Source organism: Plectrocnemia conspersa, unplaced genomic scaffold, assembly GCF_051122295.1.
Source record: "Plectrocnemia conspersa isolate PC_06_02 unplaced genomic scaffold, ASM5112229v1 ptg000003l, whole genome shotgun sequence".
Lineage (NCBI taxonomy): Eukaryota > Metazoa > Arthropoda > Insecta > Trichoptera > Polycentropodidae > Plectrocnemia > Plectrocnemia conspersa.
Window position 1 is genome coordinate 26,196,409 of NW_028277167.1, and position 18,679 is coordinate 26,215,087.

General features: G+C 29.6%; 1 protein-coding gene across 1 annotated transcript in view; it reads right to left on the reverse strand.

The window, feature by feature from the left end:
* Nucleotides 1-18,679, reverse strand: part of LOC148237116 (lachesin-like) — a 139,591-nt gene that overhangs the window by 34,742 nt on the left and 86,170 nt on the right. Inside the window, exons 3-4 of the mRNA XM_088182366.1 lie at nt 10,789-10,943; nt 5,510-5,717 (exon numbers count right to left, since the gene is read on the reverse strand). Coding sequence (XP_088038492.1) covers nt 5,510-5,717; nt 10,789-10,943 — 363 coding nt within the window. The remainder of the gene's footprint in view (nt 1-5,509; nt 5,718-10,788; nt 10,944-18,679) is intronic.

Sequence of the window (18,679 nt, forward strand, 5' to 3'; positions counted from 1 at the left end):
TTGCTTACAAAAAGTTCTATACAAAATTATTAGTATATAAAAATACTGATTTATTTAGTATTTTTAAACTTTTTGCTCAGACAATATACTCAAAGTATTTTTTTTCAAAATCGGATAATTGCTATCAAAGAAAAAAATGTTATCTGGTGTTTATTAAGAAATAATAATATTAAAACAGATAATTTAGTAGTATTTACTAAAATACATAGATAGCTGCGAATTTATTTATTATTTTATGTTTATTTTTAACTTCATTTAAAAGTCTTGCACGAGTAAGAATAAATGTCACACTTTTTTCATTATGATTCTAGACATCTAGTCAACTCATTTTATTAGGCATTAATTCCGCATTCAACGAATTCACTAAGACTATAAATTTAAAAAAACATTACGGTCCGTTCACGCATTTTTGCGTGATAGCAAAACTTTGCGTACGTTCATTAAAAATAATGTATCTTAAATTTGTCAAAAAATATTGTAAAAACGTAACATAGATTAAAGTTTTTATCGAGAGATTGCAATATATACATTAATAGTTATTTCAGAAGCTTGAAAAAATTGTCCAAAAATTCCACAAAAATAGCGGACCGTAACCCAAAACAATATGTTGGACTGATGCTTTCCTTACTTATACATATCATGAACTATGCTTTGACAACATTACATAAATTTCTTCCAGGATATAAATTTCAACCTTGAGCCATCTTTCCTTTTTTTAAATATTTTCATATTCATTTTCTTACTTCGTTTAACAGCCACGACGTATGTAGTTTTATTCTCACGTTCCGCGCGCACCATTTGTTTAGGAAATGTTTGAAACCACATTTCGCATTTACCATCTTTCACTGTAGATTTGTCACATTTTTACGGCTACTTTTATGTGACACGGTTGCGTTTTTACGGATTTTTATGTATCGCCTACGCGAGTTTACGGGAATTCACATCCCGTATAAATACTACGTTACGTGAAAACGTACTATATATTACATTATAAGCCAAAGTCGCTCTTTACTTATTACGAACTTCAATGTATCAACACTCGTAAATTTTTGTGCTGACCTAGCTGTCAGCTTTATTTTTTATATCTTGAATTGCCAACAATGTTTAAGTCACGTACAATTTATCTGAGTCTCTTCAGCTCCAGGTATCTTTAAAAATTAGAACCAGGAATAACGTGAAGAGAGAAGCGGCTGTTTTTTTGAGCTTTTTAGTCTCTCTCGATTGTCGGCGAAGCTCCACTTGGTGTAAATATGGTTTGAATCTCCTTTGTTTCAAGTCCGTTCCAAATAAAAGTAAAGTATGTACGCTATGTATGAGCTAATTTTAGCTGTGATTTCTTGTTAACCGGTGGGTCAAATTGAATTTGTACAATTTTGTCTGCTCCCTTATTAGAATATGTGCATTACTGTTTGAATTGTTAAAAATTTGGCAACCTTGCACTTGCTATTTTTCATTCAAGCAGTTTTTTAGTGTTATACATTACATACCCTCAACAATAATACTCATCTGTTCTATCATAAAGAAATAACAGATTCTTCTTTCATACAAAATAGCCTATAATAATTAGATGTACGAGCCCTAGTAATTTTTTAAATGTTTATGCTAATGCTACTATATAATATAGTATTTTTTTGCTTATTTTACTATTTTTGAAGAATTAATGTACAGAGAATATTACAAAATATATTTATATTTAATGAATAATAATTTTTTTGTATGAATATCTAAGTAATTTCTCATTAACGCACCTGAGTTCCTGTATAAATGTTTATGCTTTCATGAATGTACGTTATGCTGAATAACGCCAGTCTTCTAAAGGGTGTAAATATAAGCGGGCTTTGTTGGGGGGCAGGCTCTCTGGTGGTCTAAACAGCCACGAAGGTAGCTGGCGCAGCTATAGATGCCAAATGTCGGTGGACAACGGCTTTTCATTCTTAGTATACAGGCAGAATTTTTTAGGGTGGATAGAACGAGGTAGGAGCTCGTTCAAGTTCAGATGATTTTCTTCCATCAGTGATGGAAGAAAAAAACTTCATAAAAGTACTGAAAAATCAATAGAGCTTTATCGTGAGTCAGGAGATCGTAGAAAGGAAGAAACATTTACAGATGGTGACAATAGAAAAAGTTGTTTTATAAATACATCTAAAAAATTTTTTCGGAATTTTAAAAACCAAGCAAAAATTCTTAAAAAAATTTGCTAAAGCTAAAGCATTGAAAGATTAAATTCGGTAAATATCTTTAAATGTAACAAATCAGTCTCCTTCTCTTTAAATTGCTGTAAATTAGTCTTGCGACATAAAATACCCTTTATATCCACAATATATACATCTGGGGGTCCTAAATAAGAACTTTTAGGATTATTGTTACTTGAAGAGAATGACATAGATAAATCTGTCATTAAATTCATGGATAAAATCACTTTATTTATTAACATTGGGTGAAGAAAAATTATCACGATCTAATAAAATAATATTCAATATATGTAGTACTAACGTTTTATTGTGTAATCCACTAAATAGCGCTTTATGCACAGACATTTCCAGAAAAAAATGTAAAAGTTATGGAATTGGTAATTGAGATTACCAAGAAGATTATGATAGTTACGCTTTAAAAAGTTTTAAAGCGAAATAGATAGCGAATATTATGAACTACTCCTTGACAAAAAAGTGAGTTGGCTTTCAATAGATGAAGTTTCAAAGCGTTTTGATTTTCAGCTAAATAAAATTAGAATATTCAGAATTGATAGAAGATCAGTGATTGCAAAACATATATTTCATATTAGATATCACATCAGAACTAAATTTCCTAAATTATAAATTATAAGGAAAATAAAACATTACGTTCTAGATGCTCATAAAAATAATCTCATTCGAAAATAAATTTTTATTTTTCCCTTAAGATTTGGAGAAGAGATTATTGAATCATTTCAAAGAATTGTATAAATATCATTTAAAAACAATGCCTACATTAGCACTGATTAATTTTGGACAACAATATTAAATATTAAGAAATCTTTCTTAATTCTAGCATTTGTATTTAATGCGCTAATTGCAAAAGTCAACAAATTAAATTTTTCCCAAATTGATATTGACACGAGCATTTTTGAAATACAATTAGTGAATTTAACAAGTAGAGTTATGGAGCTTTAAATTTGTTTTAAATTATGTTTTGGCAGTGATGATGAGTGCTTAACATCATGATAACCAGGGACTTGCAAGGTCTGGCGCGTAACTTCTAATTTAAAGAGCTATTTTTACGTTACTGGCATTTCTCTTATGTTATGAAATATATCGACTAATTTTTTGAAACGGCTAGATAATGATCTAGTGTCCAAACTTCTCTTTTTGTTATTCAAGTGGTCGTTATTGTGACCACTAAATTGTGACAAATGGGTCCAGTGGTTAAAATCCCCTACACATCTAACTTTATAATCTTTTTAATATATGTACATACATATGTATATAAAGATGATTGTAACAAAAAAAATACTTGGCGTTAAAAAATCTTATTGGTCTAAAAAAACACTATTAATTTTGAAATATTATCATCGTCACCTTGAAATATTAGTTAAATATTAAATGTTTATAATATTTTATAAACTTAATCAATTTTTTTTATAAATTCATATAGATAAAAACAAGAATTGTGAAAAAGTTATTATTTACAGCAAATAAAATATTATATTTTTACTATTCGCTGAAATATTTTTCTGCGTGTATCATATTACCCACATGATTGACAGCGTGTGAAAAAATATATATAAAATATATGGAATCAGACCAATTAAATAATCCAATCGCTTTAACGATTCACTTGCACAAACAACGAAAAAAGGGACCAACTGTCGCAATCCGCCCAACATGCCACTAACGAAAAATGTCGACAATTCACGGCGTCAACGTTTTTTGACAGCTGTTGCTGTCAAAATCGACGCAAAAAATATATACATGAGCTGGACCGTTTCAGCATGTAATTTTTCCAGGGAGCAAAAATACGAAAAGTTAATTTAAAATAGGACGTACAAGTATATATATAAATATATAAATAATATATATAATCCTTTTCAATTAACAATTTAAAGGATTAACTTGTGATTCTAATATCAATCGTTTTAACCGCTTAATTTTTCAATTAAAATCGAACACCACCGTAAGATTTATTTTACCAGTACAAAGTCACAAGGTACACGCTATAAACCAAAAATGATTGAAATGTTCGTCGCCTTGATAAAAGATAACACGTGTCCCTCAACTATTGCAATTGGCCGTCCTACTGAAAGTGGCCGAAAAACAAAATCTATAAAAATACTGGAACGCGGTCAACTAAGAATCACTTCCCTTTAGACACTTTCAAACACATAATCTGAGAACTTCCTAACTACTGACACCCACACTTGAACTTTCATATCGGTGTTTAAGGCATCCGAATTTTAAAAACCATCTAATCTGTGCTTAAATGAAGAGGAAACCGATTTAACTTTAGACAAACAAAGATCACACAAGCCGCTTCTCTCTTCACATCCATAGCTCCAACTTCTTGCGCAACATGCTTAAAATTTAATCACAAACCTTGTTTTATTTTTTATTTAATAAATAAACCCCCTAACGCGAAAACTGAATTCTAGCAGACCGCTTGGAAGACCGCGACTATGCAATATAATGTCTGTCCAAAGTACCAAATACCAATTCTAAATGCACGTACAGCTCTGCAATATTAAATTTATTACAAAATCAAGTTGTGTTATTTAAGCATAAAACGGTTCTGTACACTTAGCGTACGTCACATGGCATAAAAATATATAACGCCCTGTACGTGTCGCCCCTGCAAAATTAATAACGAATAATTAACAACTCTGTTTTTACGATTAACGCCATCACGCCCTGCATCGGCGATACTTTCGTTAGGTGCAGTCAAAAGTTTACTGCCGTCGATTATGAGCTTTTTTTATAGCGTCCGGTACATGTTTAGGTACAGCGGCGCCTCGTTACACAGACTGTTAAGCGTAAACCTTATTGTGATTTGTGCCGTTTTACGATGACATTAATCAAACATTTGCCATAGAAAAAATAATCAAATCGCATTAGATAATTTACGGCTAGATTGGTGATCCATAGTTAATCATCGATCGTGAAAGCTATATGATAACTACATATTGTAGTTATGATGAAGTTAAGCGGAAATAGTTTAATAATAATAATAATAATAAGTCAATCAAATTTACTTAGTGTATTACGTGCTTTACACACTTACAGAAAAACATTTAATTTAATATTATTTTAATATAGCTTTTTGCTTTTTAAAATATTTATATAAAAACTTATAAATAAGAGTAATAAATAAAAATTTATGGCGAAAAGCAAAAGTTTGTGTTTTAAACCTATATTTTTTTAAATGATATTTTACTATAAATTTGTTGTCAAGTGCAGACGAGTATATATTAACAATTTATTAGAATATTGGAAGGCTAGGAACGCTTTAGTTAAGACGGAAAGTGCAATTTTCCACTTACCATGAACGTCTATGCATCCCAGCTGCTTTTTCATGTTGCTCGTGTTTATCTGGCACATGTAACATCCGCGATCGTTCTCCTTTAGCTGCCTTATCCTCAGCTGCCATGTGTCAGCGCCGTCCTGAGCCACGCTGATCCTCGAATTATGAGTGACGACCCTAGTGTGTAGGGTCAGAATCGTCTGGTCCTCGGCTTTCATCCATCCAACCTGAAAACAGAGCAAAATACAATTAGACCATCGCTTCAAATAAGCTCCATGCTACGTTGATAACAAGCTTTCGTTTCGAAAATTTTCCATTTTGCCATTCGGTTACAATTCCATTTCCGGTTTAGAGTTGCATCGCGTGGCAGTGAGCTAACTAGATTGTGCTAAGTTCATTATCAAACGCTCGGGATTTTATAAATAAAATTCTATTACTGTTTTAAATATTTAATATCAGTGCATATTTAATTTTTGGGTTTATTTAAAAGGTATGAGCCAATTGCTGCGGTATGCGACACGGCACAATACAGTAAAATAAAATTTTCATAGCACTTTTACTTGTTATTATATTTATTAATAAATTTTCTCTTGAATATTTTGCCACAACAAAATTTAATTTTTAAATATTTTTTACATATGGTTTTACTCTAATGAAGTGCTTACAATTTATTATTTTAATAAAGTTCGGGAATGTAAAATGAAAATGAAAATTTTATAATTTAGAAACAATTTTATACAGAAAATACTTTGGGGTAAAAAATTTTAGAAAAATTTTTAGAGCAATTTTAAATATAAGAATTTGTTTTTTTTTATTTAAAATATAAATTTTATTTCATTTTTAAAAATTTAATTGATAATAATTAAACAGGCAATAAACCATTTTTTGATTAATAATTGAAAGTTAATAATATATATGATATTTAGTGAATAAATTTATATATATAATTAGCAACATATTAATTGTTTTTTTAATATAGAAATACACTAGTGCAATTTATTAAAAGTAAATTTATTAACAAGTTTCGTAGAAAATTAATAATAAACTCAACTTAAATAAATATTTTTCTCTATTTAAAACAGAAAAATATGAATTAATATTTATTATTATTAAACAAAAAAAAGAAATCGTTTACAAAAAAAAATACGAACGTCTTTCGTACATTACTTTGTGAGAAAAGAAAATGTACTGTTTATTATGAATCTGTATAAAAATTAAGAAAATTATATTTTTAAAAATGAGACCTACTATCTAGAATTATCTTTTTAAAAATACAATAAATACAAATTAAATAATAAATCTAACAGTTTTAACATTTTAGTCAAAACCTCTAAATATAATTTTATATGTTATAAATTATAAAAATACAAATCTGTGAAAATTTATTTTTTATGAACTACTTTTTAGGAACATAATAAATTATTTTGCACAGTGACAATCTTTCTCTAAGAACTTTTTATTTGTTTAATAGTTCTTTCTTAAATTTTTTCTAATGTAACGCTACTGAATAAGGTACAAACTCATCAAACAATTCTAATTCTGCCTATCCCTCGCTTCCGCTAGTTTTCGTAAGGAGCACAACTCAACGGTCCCTAATTAATTCGCTCTCGTTTCGCTCACTGAATTTATGATGGTTATGCGAAACACGTCTGCTATGCGTTCAACATATTCTATGTATGTATAATACACAATATGGTTAGGTTATGTACTGCTCTCAACTAAGTTTTGACACACATTGCTCACATTGGAGGGTGCAGAAGGTTCGTTTCGGGACGTTGTTTTGAATTTCAAATCGCGTGCATACAAATTGAATATATCAACGGGAATACAGTCATTCGGAAAAATGTATGCCCACAGAGTTTCCAACCCTCTTTCACCTATAAATATTTTCCTATGGGAAGGAGGCAGAAAAAGTTTTCCCCTTGCAGAATTTTTGCAGACGCTTTCGCGGAAAACGGGCGGAGAACGCGAAATGACTTGTTTGTTTGATTGCCTTTACGCGATGCCGTAAATATTTCGATTTAATCTATTTTTTTATTGAATTGTTTTTTCACTAATACAAAAACGTATCAACACTAGCAAAAACATATTATTTATAAAAGTTTCAGGAAAACATACATGTTCTATTTATATACATCTATTCCCCTAAATTCATATATTTTTTATCAAAATAATATTAAATGGGAAAAAATGTATAGTTGTTTTAACATATAAGTTGCAACACATACATTTTAATTTAAAATACTGCTTATTAATAAATATTCTTGTTTTTATCTCCGCTACTTTATTTAATTGCTTCTAAGAATATTTTAGTAATAAAAAAAGGAATATCTTGAGCTTAAAACCAGTCATTTCATAATAAGCAAATAATCCCCAAAAATACAAGCATAAGCAGGACTAAAAGTAAATCTCTTCAAAAACAACCCAACGACTCAATCAACTAAAATGCTTCAATATTTAATTTTTCATTGTTTCTTACATTTATTAGTTATACATATTATGTATGTACATATTGAATAATCCCGAAAGTAAGCAATCGCCTGCCATATTTATTGTGTCAACATAATTTCATTTCGCCTGGAGCGCTATTTCCTTTCAATTATATTATGTACGTCCTTCCAGCATCCAAACAAGACTTCGGTAGACCGAGTGTGTCAACACCACCCTACACCCTTGTATTGAGATAAGCTCTGGTGCACCAGGTGAGCGTGTGGTGTTCTTGATTTATTACAATACGGTAACACAATATATGGCACGGTCAGTCATAGGATGACGCGTTTAAATACTTTACAAAAATTAAGCATCTATAATTATATTCAATTTAATATGGAAACACGTTTATTTATATGTTTATTTAACAATTCCTTGAAATACTGTAGTTTTGGATTTTAAAAATGTTTGAGAGACACGATTGTGACCTTTCCTGATGACCGTTAAATCCGACTCGCATAGGACTGTCGCCATCCAGCTCCCTAATATGCTTTCATTGCACATTGATCTATTCAGTTAACTACAAGGAGCTGGTCTGGTTTATTTTATTTAATTTAAATATCATATGATTATTTTTAAGTTACATCAAAATCACGTTGATCATAAATTAAATTTATTAAATCAACGTATTTTTAAGATTCTCTACTGTCTATAGTCTCCTTACTAAGATGAACAGAAACCCATCTTGCCGCCATTGCGACATTTAGACTGATATTTATTAAAAAAAAATCGCACCAACTATAAAAAAATAAGTTTTAATCTGTTGTTGAGTACCACCAGTAATAATATTATTTTTTAAATTACAAGTCGTGCAAAACAAAGCAATGAAAAATTTATACTAATCTTTAAAAACTGCATATTAGCCTTAAATTAACAATAATTTAAAAACACGGTCATTTTCCGACCATTAAATACTATAAAAGTATCTTGAAAAATCAAATTAACCCATTAATTTGGTGTATCAGTGACTACAATAAAAACAACCTTAAATTAAAATACAACCACAAAATGCCAAGCACATATTGATTTAACCCTTTGAGTAGTAAGTTAATTTATACATCTTTTTTAATTTATTAGTCAGTTAATTTGATGCATTTTTTTATAGCTATTTCTGTTCTTGTTATTTTACTATAGGCAGCCCTCGACTTTCGAACGTTCGACTTTCGCACAATTCGCTATTTCGCACATTTAAAAAAAACAAATTTTTTTAATTTTTTTTTTTTTTAAAAACGTTCTTATAGCGGTGAATCTTTTGCTTTAATCGAACGATCGTATGATACAAACAGGTATACGATAAGTTCAATTTTGAAAAATAAAAATTTAATTAAAGAATACGTTCAAAATCGTGGAAAATCAAAATATATTTTCACAATCTTTAATGATATATTTCCAAAAAAACACAGCAAAAAAAAACATGGATGAAATGGAAAATCTTTGTCATCGTAGATCGATGACCAACATCAAAAAGATGTCCCTCTGAGTATTTCAATTATTCAAGCAAAAGCTCTTAGTTTGCACAAAGATTGGAAGGATAGATTAAAAAAATATTTTAACACGGTTTTTCAAGCAAGTAACGGTTGGTTTTACAATTTTAAAATGAGGTATTCTTTTTATAATATTAAATTTACTAGAGAATCGACTGATGCGGATAAAGATGCTGCAAAAGAATTTATTTCCTAATTATCCAAAATTATTGAAGATGTAGAATATTCCTCTAGCCAAATATTTAATGTAGATGAGACAGGTTTATTTTGGAAAACACTTTAACAATGAAAAAGATTAATGAAGCCTTCACGCGCCTTGACAAATTTTTAAATATTATGGTAGATTGTGATCCTAATAGAGAACGCATATCTCAAGTGCGTGGGGCGATCAATAAAAACATAGCATGTTATAAAATACTATATGAAGAAAAGAAAAATAATGGTGGAAAACAGTTAACTTTTGATAACTTTTCAAAGGAAACACCCGCAAACCCGACTTAAACGTGTCTCTTAAACGCCTCTATAACATATTATATTTACTTGATAAGTAAATATTTAAAATACACACAATTTCAATTTTTTTTACTTCCCTCGACTTTCGTACATTCAACATTCGCACACATTTTCAGGAACCAATTATGTGCGAAAGTCGAGGGCCGCCTGTATTATTTTATATTGCATTTATAGAAAATTATTAGAAAAAAATCAATGATTTTTAACTTTTTATTGCTTTTATTTATTTTACTAGTCCCTGTAATATTATGTGTTATTACTTTATTTTACATTATATATTACTTATTATATATTATTTAGCTATTGTGTATTTTTTTATAAAATTAATATGTTAATTTATTTTGTACTCTTTTCTATAAAAGTCATTTAAATAAAATTAAAGTGAATAAAAAAAAATGTTGCAAAAGTTGAATGTTTTTTTTATATATCTTCAGTTATATATGTAAATATATAGCTATCTGGGGTACCTCACAGCAGTAAAAGGTCGACCACCGTACATGTACGGCGATAGCGCTCAAAGAGTTAAAGGCAACAAAATATCAATAATTCCATTTCCTCAACGAAATTTTTCCAAAATATCACTTAATTTTTTTTTTTTTTCTGTATTTCCATTTTTTGCTTAAATTTTTAAATATTTGTTAATTTTTTTCCTTAATTTTTTACCAGAAATGTTCTATTTTATATTTTTATAAAATTGTAGCTAATAACTGATTGTAAACATGAAAATGTTTATAAACCAGTAACATGAATATTATATATAATTAGTATGTCTATGAAATTTTAAATGGTAATATAGATGATAAAAACTTACCCTGTAAGCTCCTAAATTTGTAACAGAACAACTTAGAACAGCTTCCCTACCCACAGCCACTGTTACGTTATAGATAGGTCCTAGAAAGTCTGGATCGACTTCTGGAGCTGGCGTTATTGGAGAATTTCCAGACGATGGTGTCGGTCTGAGCTCAACTGAAAATAAAACATGTTATTTTTAGTGTCGATAGAAAAATCAATTGTGGGTGAATTCGATAAAATGAGATCCATATATTGCAAAATTGTTTTACATGATCTTATTATGTTAAACATATGTATAAGCAAATATCATATAATACAAAATCTGCTCACGTGTAAAATTTAATTTGCAACAAATAAGAGACACGCGAATCTCAAATAAAAGCAGCAGAAAAAATTTTTTTTTAATAATAATTCGATGGAGCGTGTAATGATTATATGAAAATTGCTAACTGCGAAATCAAAACGCATCCAAATTGAATTACGATTCGGACCAAAAATCGGAGCAATAATTCGCGCAGTCAGGCAATAACGGTTAATCGGCTTGTATCGCCCAAATTGGTCTGCGGCCGTAATTTAGTAATGGGAAAATAATGTTGGACACTGTGGGATAATTGTGAGCTTATTTTGAAGTACGGACTGTGATTAAATGTAATTTTACAATTTTGTACGGTAGCAAACTCAGATATATTGCATTAATATTTTGCATCTCAAATGCATCTCGAAAACAGCTCTTTAATAATAATATTAATATTACTAATTCTGGGTACTTGAAATATTTATAAAAATATTATATTATATATAAACATATATAAAATACTAGGAGTTGTACTTTTTTGTTTAATCAGCTCGCGCATGCAACAAAAATGCGCGTACTTCTCCATAGTTTTAATAATTCTGAAGCAACAGAAGATGCAATTAATTTACAAAAGTACTAATTAAACGGTAATACAAAAATATCTAGCAAATGCGCAATGTTACTTGATCCTTAAATATAAGAGTGTCTTGAATGCCTATTAAATGTCTATTATATCAGCTGTTACACATTTACTCAAATAAAGAGTCATATAAATAGACTATGACCTTCAAGGATAAGGAAAAATACAGCGAAAATTTTATTTTAACAAGTAAACACAGTCCAATTTCGATTCGGAAACGCGGCAAAAGTTCGACACGAGCCATTTGCGCTTTTACAGAAGCTCATTGCGCAAAAAAAACACCGACTGAGACGAAGGGAAATAATTACGCGAAGCTCTACGAAGCTTTAGCTGTGCTACGGATCGTTTTGCGGTCCGCAAAGTTTCGACATCAAAATTAGTTTTGCCGCGGTGTTATTCGCTAATTAAAACGTATCTGGATCGATTTTTTCACGTAGTTTTTAGTGACTAGTGATGTGACGGTTTGTGAAATTTGATTGGATTGCACTCGGCTTGTTTGCCTTTTGAGCGTTGATTGCATTACACATAGCCGACAAATATTTACTATCAAAATATGCAATTAACCTATGGTTACTGATTGGCGTATTGCGAGAGACGTCTTTGTTTAATTAAGACAGCAATTTTACAGTTGCCTAAACGGCGGTGCATAATTTAAACGCGGTCTTAATCCAAACTCCTATTACATTTTATATAAACAAGCCTCTGTTCGATTGTTAGTAAAGACATTAAGTAAAAATATATTAAATTTATATTCGAATTAATATAGCAGACCTTTAAAAGCTGTGAACGCACCATCGCGTTAAATCAGGTGACTTTTAGTATAATACAAACTGTCAAATTAACGAAGCAATATGCTTTAAATCTTATATATGTGAAAAAACAATAGATAATAAAAAAAAAATATTTCAAATAATATGTTTCATTTGTTTCAAAAAAAACATTATTCAAAGTTATTTTGTAAGTCACAAGGTACGTTACATAGTTACCATTTAATGTTTAACTTTAGTTAGATGTATTGTATATATTGTATATACCGGAAAATTTTGCTTTTTCTTCACTCAATTCTAAAGATGAGTGAGTAACATTTTCATTATTGTATTGTCTCAGTCTATCTCATTTACTTTACACATCTAAAACTTGTCTATAAAAGAGTTTCTTGAGTTAATTTTGTCTGACAAATATTGTGTATAAATAATGTAATGAATTGAGTTTTATAGGAACAAAACAAACTAAATTGGCCCAATCATTTTATATGTATATTGTTTGCATTACATATGTTTGCTTACTTTAGATGTTTCTAAGAAAAGAGCTAGTGAATATCAACAAGATTTTTAAAAAATCTTGACATTGATTGGTATCGCGATTTTACGACAGGAAATACTTATATTAAATATTACTATGAAAAAATACTAATATATGCAAAATAAAAATATTAAACCATAGATTAACAAATAATATGTTATTCGTATTACTAATATAAAAACATAATCATATTAACTTATTAAATAAATCATGAAAGACGAAAATTATTGATGGAATAGCGTTCTCCGTAATGTCTTGAACTAGTAACTTAGGTTGCGCGTTCGAGCCCCGGCAGCGGAACTCGAATTTGTATTTATAAAATTGCGCTATTATTAAAAAAAAACTGACTCCTAGTATGTAACATCTATTGATTATAAATTGTGTAGTACATAATAATTTATAATTAATAATATAGATGTCACCGATTTCTATATTATTAATTACTACTTGTAGGTATAAATTATGTCTGATTGACTTACTCAGTTAGTGTAGATTTGCCTGTTGTAACGCATTGGGCTACGCCTGTCAGGTTACAACGGAAGATTTTATAAAACTAATTTGGCATGAAAAATAAATTAAAGAAAAATTTTATTTAGGCACCTTAACACTAAATAGTAATTAAAGATAGAAAGTTTTTCAAGATAAAAAGATTACAACCAAAATGTCTGTTATTTCTTAACCCTTTGAACGCGTTAATCAAAAATAAAATTTTATTGTTTTTTTTGAAATATGCAAATTTCACCTTGATACTGTGTTTAAATGTTCTGATTTTTTAATTTTTATTCATTTAAAATGATATTTTATGTTTATTCACAAAAAAAAGTTTTTCTTGAAAAGCATTTTTTTTTACTGATTTTTGCGTAAAGAGATAAAAAAATCAATTGGGCGACTTTAATCGCTTTCCGCGTTCAAAGGGTTAAAGTAATATTTTTATTAAGATAATTTTATTTCAAAGATAAATTCATTGTTGAGTTATTTTTTTTAATAATTGCTTATAAATCCTTACTAAATATTAGGCGCGTACGGTGATGTACATTTCCTTTCGCTCGCTCGAGTGTTAAGTGATGAGAGCGAGTGAGAGATAAGCGTGCGTTACATGCGGAACGCATGTCATACACGCTTATCGCACGCACGCATGACCTTGAAGGAATGTATCTCACCGTACGTGCCTGCTAAATATATAATAGATATGTTTCATAATAATATTTTTTTTAATATTTGTAGAGTAATAAACATTAATCATTGAACATAAATAGTTGTACATACATCTTGTAAATTTCTATTTTGTGAATTCTTATCTTAAAAATCAGCAAATTTCTCTAGAAAATTATCATAGCCTTTTTTTGGTAAAAATTAAATTTGGACGAATATTTTTTTTTAAACGGCTGCATTTTTTGTACCACTGCATAGAAAAGGGTTAAAATGTTAATCTGTATATTAAAATATATATTATTTTAATTTGTCGGGATATTGATCTTTCACAGTCGGGCGAAGCATCGAGCAATAAAAACATTTATGCATAGCTTTGCTTAAAACTAGCCTGAAATTATTTAATATATTAGTTTTGCATTTTAATTTGTGCTCGTATTCTCAAAGAAATAGGAACATAGAAGAGAAGACCCAAGAGCGGCACTTCCGGCCTCTGTCCTTCGAAAGTCATCAACAATGCGAGTCTTTGTTCGCCTCGCCGGCCCAAAGGGAAAACTTTCTCGCCGCCCAAAGGGAATCTAATGAACCGGCGAATTAGTGTTTTACATCTTGGCTCGTTTTCGCGAAAATTTTTGAAAAACGGCCTTACGATTACACGCCCCCACTTCCTTTGAGAAAACCAAGGGAAGAAATTTCCCTTCTGTTACTTAATTCGCCAACTTTGCAAACCAGATGCGCCTGCTTTTAATTCTATAACTTGACTAACTAATTTTCTTGCCTAAACGATAGAGGAATAGCCGCCACAGTAATATGTAATAAATTACCATCGATCAACTCTAATGCTCTGCAATTATTACATATAAAAATATTAATTTAATTCTTACGTATTTTTAGATTTTATAAGATGCAATATTTGTTGAACATTTATTTAACGAACGTTAGAAATACCCTTATTTTATTTTTAAAATTAACTTAGAACAAAATTAAATCTGTCAATCATTTGATAATTTATTTACTTACAATAAAATCCTGTTTTTATATATATTTTTTCAAAAATGATTAATTCAGTCTGACGTTATTTGCATATTTTATCAATTCGAATCTGTTATAAATGTATTCATAAAACGTATTATTATTAAGCTTCTAAACACTTTTTGCATACGACATTTTTCAGTAGGATTTCATTTTGCAAAGTTATGACACTTTTAATTTTTACATTTGCCGCCATTTTATAAAAAAAAATATATATTTTTTATACAAACGTAAAGGGGGTGCTCTGTCGTTCTATACTACACTAAAAATTGAATTTTTATTCTTTAAAACCAAGCAGTTAAGAGCGTTAACTCTTCTAAAAGTCTTGAAATGCCTCGTATGGGGGTCCGATCGAACTGATACATCGCTTGTTTTGAAGCAAAAAGCTATTTTTTTTATATTTTATTTTGATGTAGTTTAAGCTTTTAAACGTTTCATGTATAGCGATCTTTTCGTTAAAGTTTAAACCTACTGAGTTACGAGTATTTAAATTTTTATACTTATCGCCATTTTGCAAAAAATTGACACATTGGATTTTGCTTACAAACATACACAGGATGCTTAAGAATTCTACACTGTCACAAAAATTCAACTTTTAATATGTATAAATAAGCTCACACTGACCTTAACTATATTGCAAGTCTTATGAGCGTATGTATGGTGGGTCGATCGACTCATAACACTAAACGTGTTTTGGAAAAAAAATAACTTTTTTTTTTAATTTTTAATTTTTTTAAACGGTATCGTAAGTATATTCGAAAGCTCTATTTCGTATCAAAAATTCAAGTCTTTATCTTTAAAAGAAATCAATTACAAGCGTTAACTATATGCCAAGTCGCATAAAAGCTCGTTCGGGGGCCCGGTCAATTTACCGTAAGACTCGTTTTTTAATAAAAAAAATAAAAACAAATTGTTTTTGAATGCAAATTAATAAACTTTACTTATGAAAATAATGTAATTGCTTTTTTTAAATACCATTTCAACAAACTAGAATTCGAAATCTTTAAAATTTATTGCAAATAATCATGTTTTAATGCAGACCAGAATCGTGAATTTATGTACTTCGTCTTGAAAAGGTACTGCCAAATACAAACATAAATCCCCAAGCATATGATTTTAATTGACTATATTTGTCACCAGAAATATACGTTGGATATTTAAAATAAATTTAAGAATATCGGTATAATATTTATTATCAAAAGATTTATCTCTCATTTAAATTTTTGTTCATGTTAACCCTTTGCGTAGTATCGCCGTACATCTACGGCGGTCGAACTTTTACTGTTTTGAGGTACTCCAGATAGTTATATATTTACGTATATAACCAAACAAATAATAATTAAAAAACATTATAATTATATAATATTTTTATTAAAATATTATTTTTTTGTAATTTTAAAAATTACAAAAATATTATTTTTTATAATTTTATTTAATGGAAATGATTTTTATGAATATTAATATTAATAAATTATAGAGTATTTTAAAAAATGTATACTAGTATATTATTTTGTAATACCGGTAGTACCGTACGTCAATTTTTATCCCAATACCGATATTATCGGTATCGCTACTACCGGTATTGCAATCCCTATACACGACTTGTGAACTGACTATAGTTACAGACTCATTTTCTTCATTTATTTTTGTGAAAAAATGAGCTTTTATGAATAAATCAGATTTAAGTTCTTCCACTTTTCTTACCGTTGCGTTTTTGGAAGTTATAATGACGAAGTATACCGTATTTTTTAGTAGACATAATGCCATCGCACAATAAACATAATGCTTATTTAAATTGTTACCAAAACAATTTACATTATTCTTTGCTTTAAAAGCGCTACATTTGAGTCATCTTTTCTGAAATTAAAATAAAAAAAAAATATCGCAAAAAGCGTTATACTCTATCGATTAATTACTGCTAAAGTCACAGTGGAATGCGAAGAAATATTCTTAGCTTTTGAGCCAAAATAAAATAGTTTGCCGATCTTTGATGTCTAAAATTTTTTTTTTATAGTTTAAATATAATATTTTTGCTTGCTTTACCTACTTAGTAGTTGTTGAGAATAGTGGATAATAAATTACAGCACTTTGAATCCTTGACTGCTTATATTATCTACATTTGAATGGTTTCTGTAATTAGCTTGAAATATAATACGCAAATCGGTTAAGAAATGTATTACGAATATTCCGGTTAAGCTAGTTTAATTAAATCAGATACCCGACACCATAAAGTCATATGCCACGCGCACACCTTACATAATCTTGTAATATGTAAAGACAGGTAATTTTAAACGTACTTTTACGACTAGGGCTTATTGGGCTGGAAGAAAGGTCGCAAATCCCTTTAGTTTTGTATCAAATATACGGCGGGTGGCATAAAGCAAGTCAGAGCCAGGGAATAATCTGTGATGTTTTCGGGCACCGGTCAAAGGGACGTTAGGTCTCTATTGTCCTATTTCCGAAACGGCCTTTCTAATGCCCAGACGACATAAAACGGAGAGACCCGCCGAAATAAACTTCAATATTGCGGACGATATTCCGCGTTTTTCATCTTTATGACCGTCCGTGGATGATTTCGATGCGAGACAAGCGGCATGAGTTAACTTGTGCTTTTGGAAAATGAAAATTTATATTATTTTTAAGCAGCTCAATAGAGCAGTATTCGAATCTTATGCCTTAAAAGTCATAAACAATGACAATTTGATAGTCCGCACGAATATCCTTACATAACATCTTATAGAACATCACATCCGAAATAAAAACATTTTCCACAAAAACATTTTATTCGATATTATTTTTTTGTAAGTGAGAAGCTTTACTATTTTAGGCCTCTACTTGTTTATATGTACATATTTTTTTAAATCTTTCTTTGACCTATATTTCTGAGAAGAAAACCTATCCCCTCGTAAATCGATTCTTTGCTCACTCTCGCGATTTATCGAATTAAAGGCATTCCGCCAGAGCATTTGTATTTATATAGTACATTTGAAAGAAAAAAATAAGCAAGGGTTTCTCTCGGCCCTCAGAGCCTTATGGCACGAAAGGGCCGAAAGGATCCGTGACGATAATACGATCCGGGTCGTATTAATATGTAGAGGATCGCGACGCCTCGGCCATTTGCGATGTGGCCTCGGTTCAGGCAAATTGCCTCGTTTTCCACAGAGGGTTGCAAATTTTTCTCGTTTTATTATATTGATTCATACATTGTGATCTTGCAGAGAGATTTTTTGTGCATTTTAGCTTGAGATATATTGAAAAGGGTTCATTCGATATTAGGTATTATGCTTATAAAGCATGATTGGATTGTGCCGTCATAACCATGAATTAGAATTCTATATAAATTTATAAGACACTCTTTTGAAATATATTGTTATTACTATGGATCAGTATAACTTAAAAAATAATATATATAATAACATTCTCAATTTATTATATTTATTTTATGATTTTGATCTTATTGCTCGACTGGTTATATATTTATGACTACACATC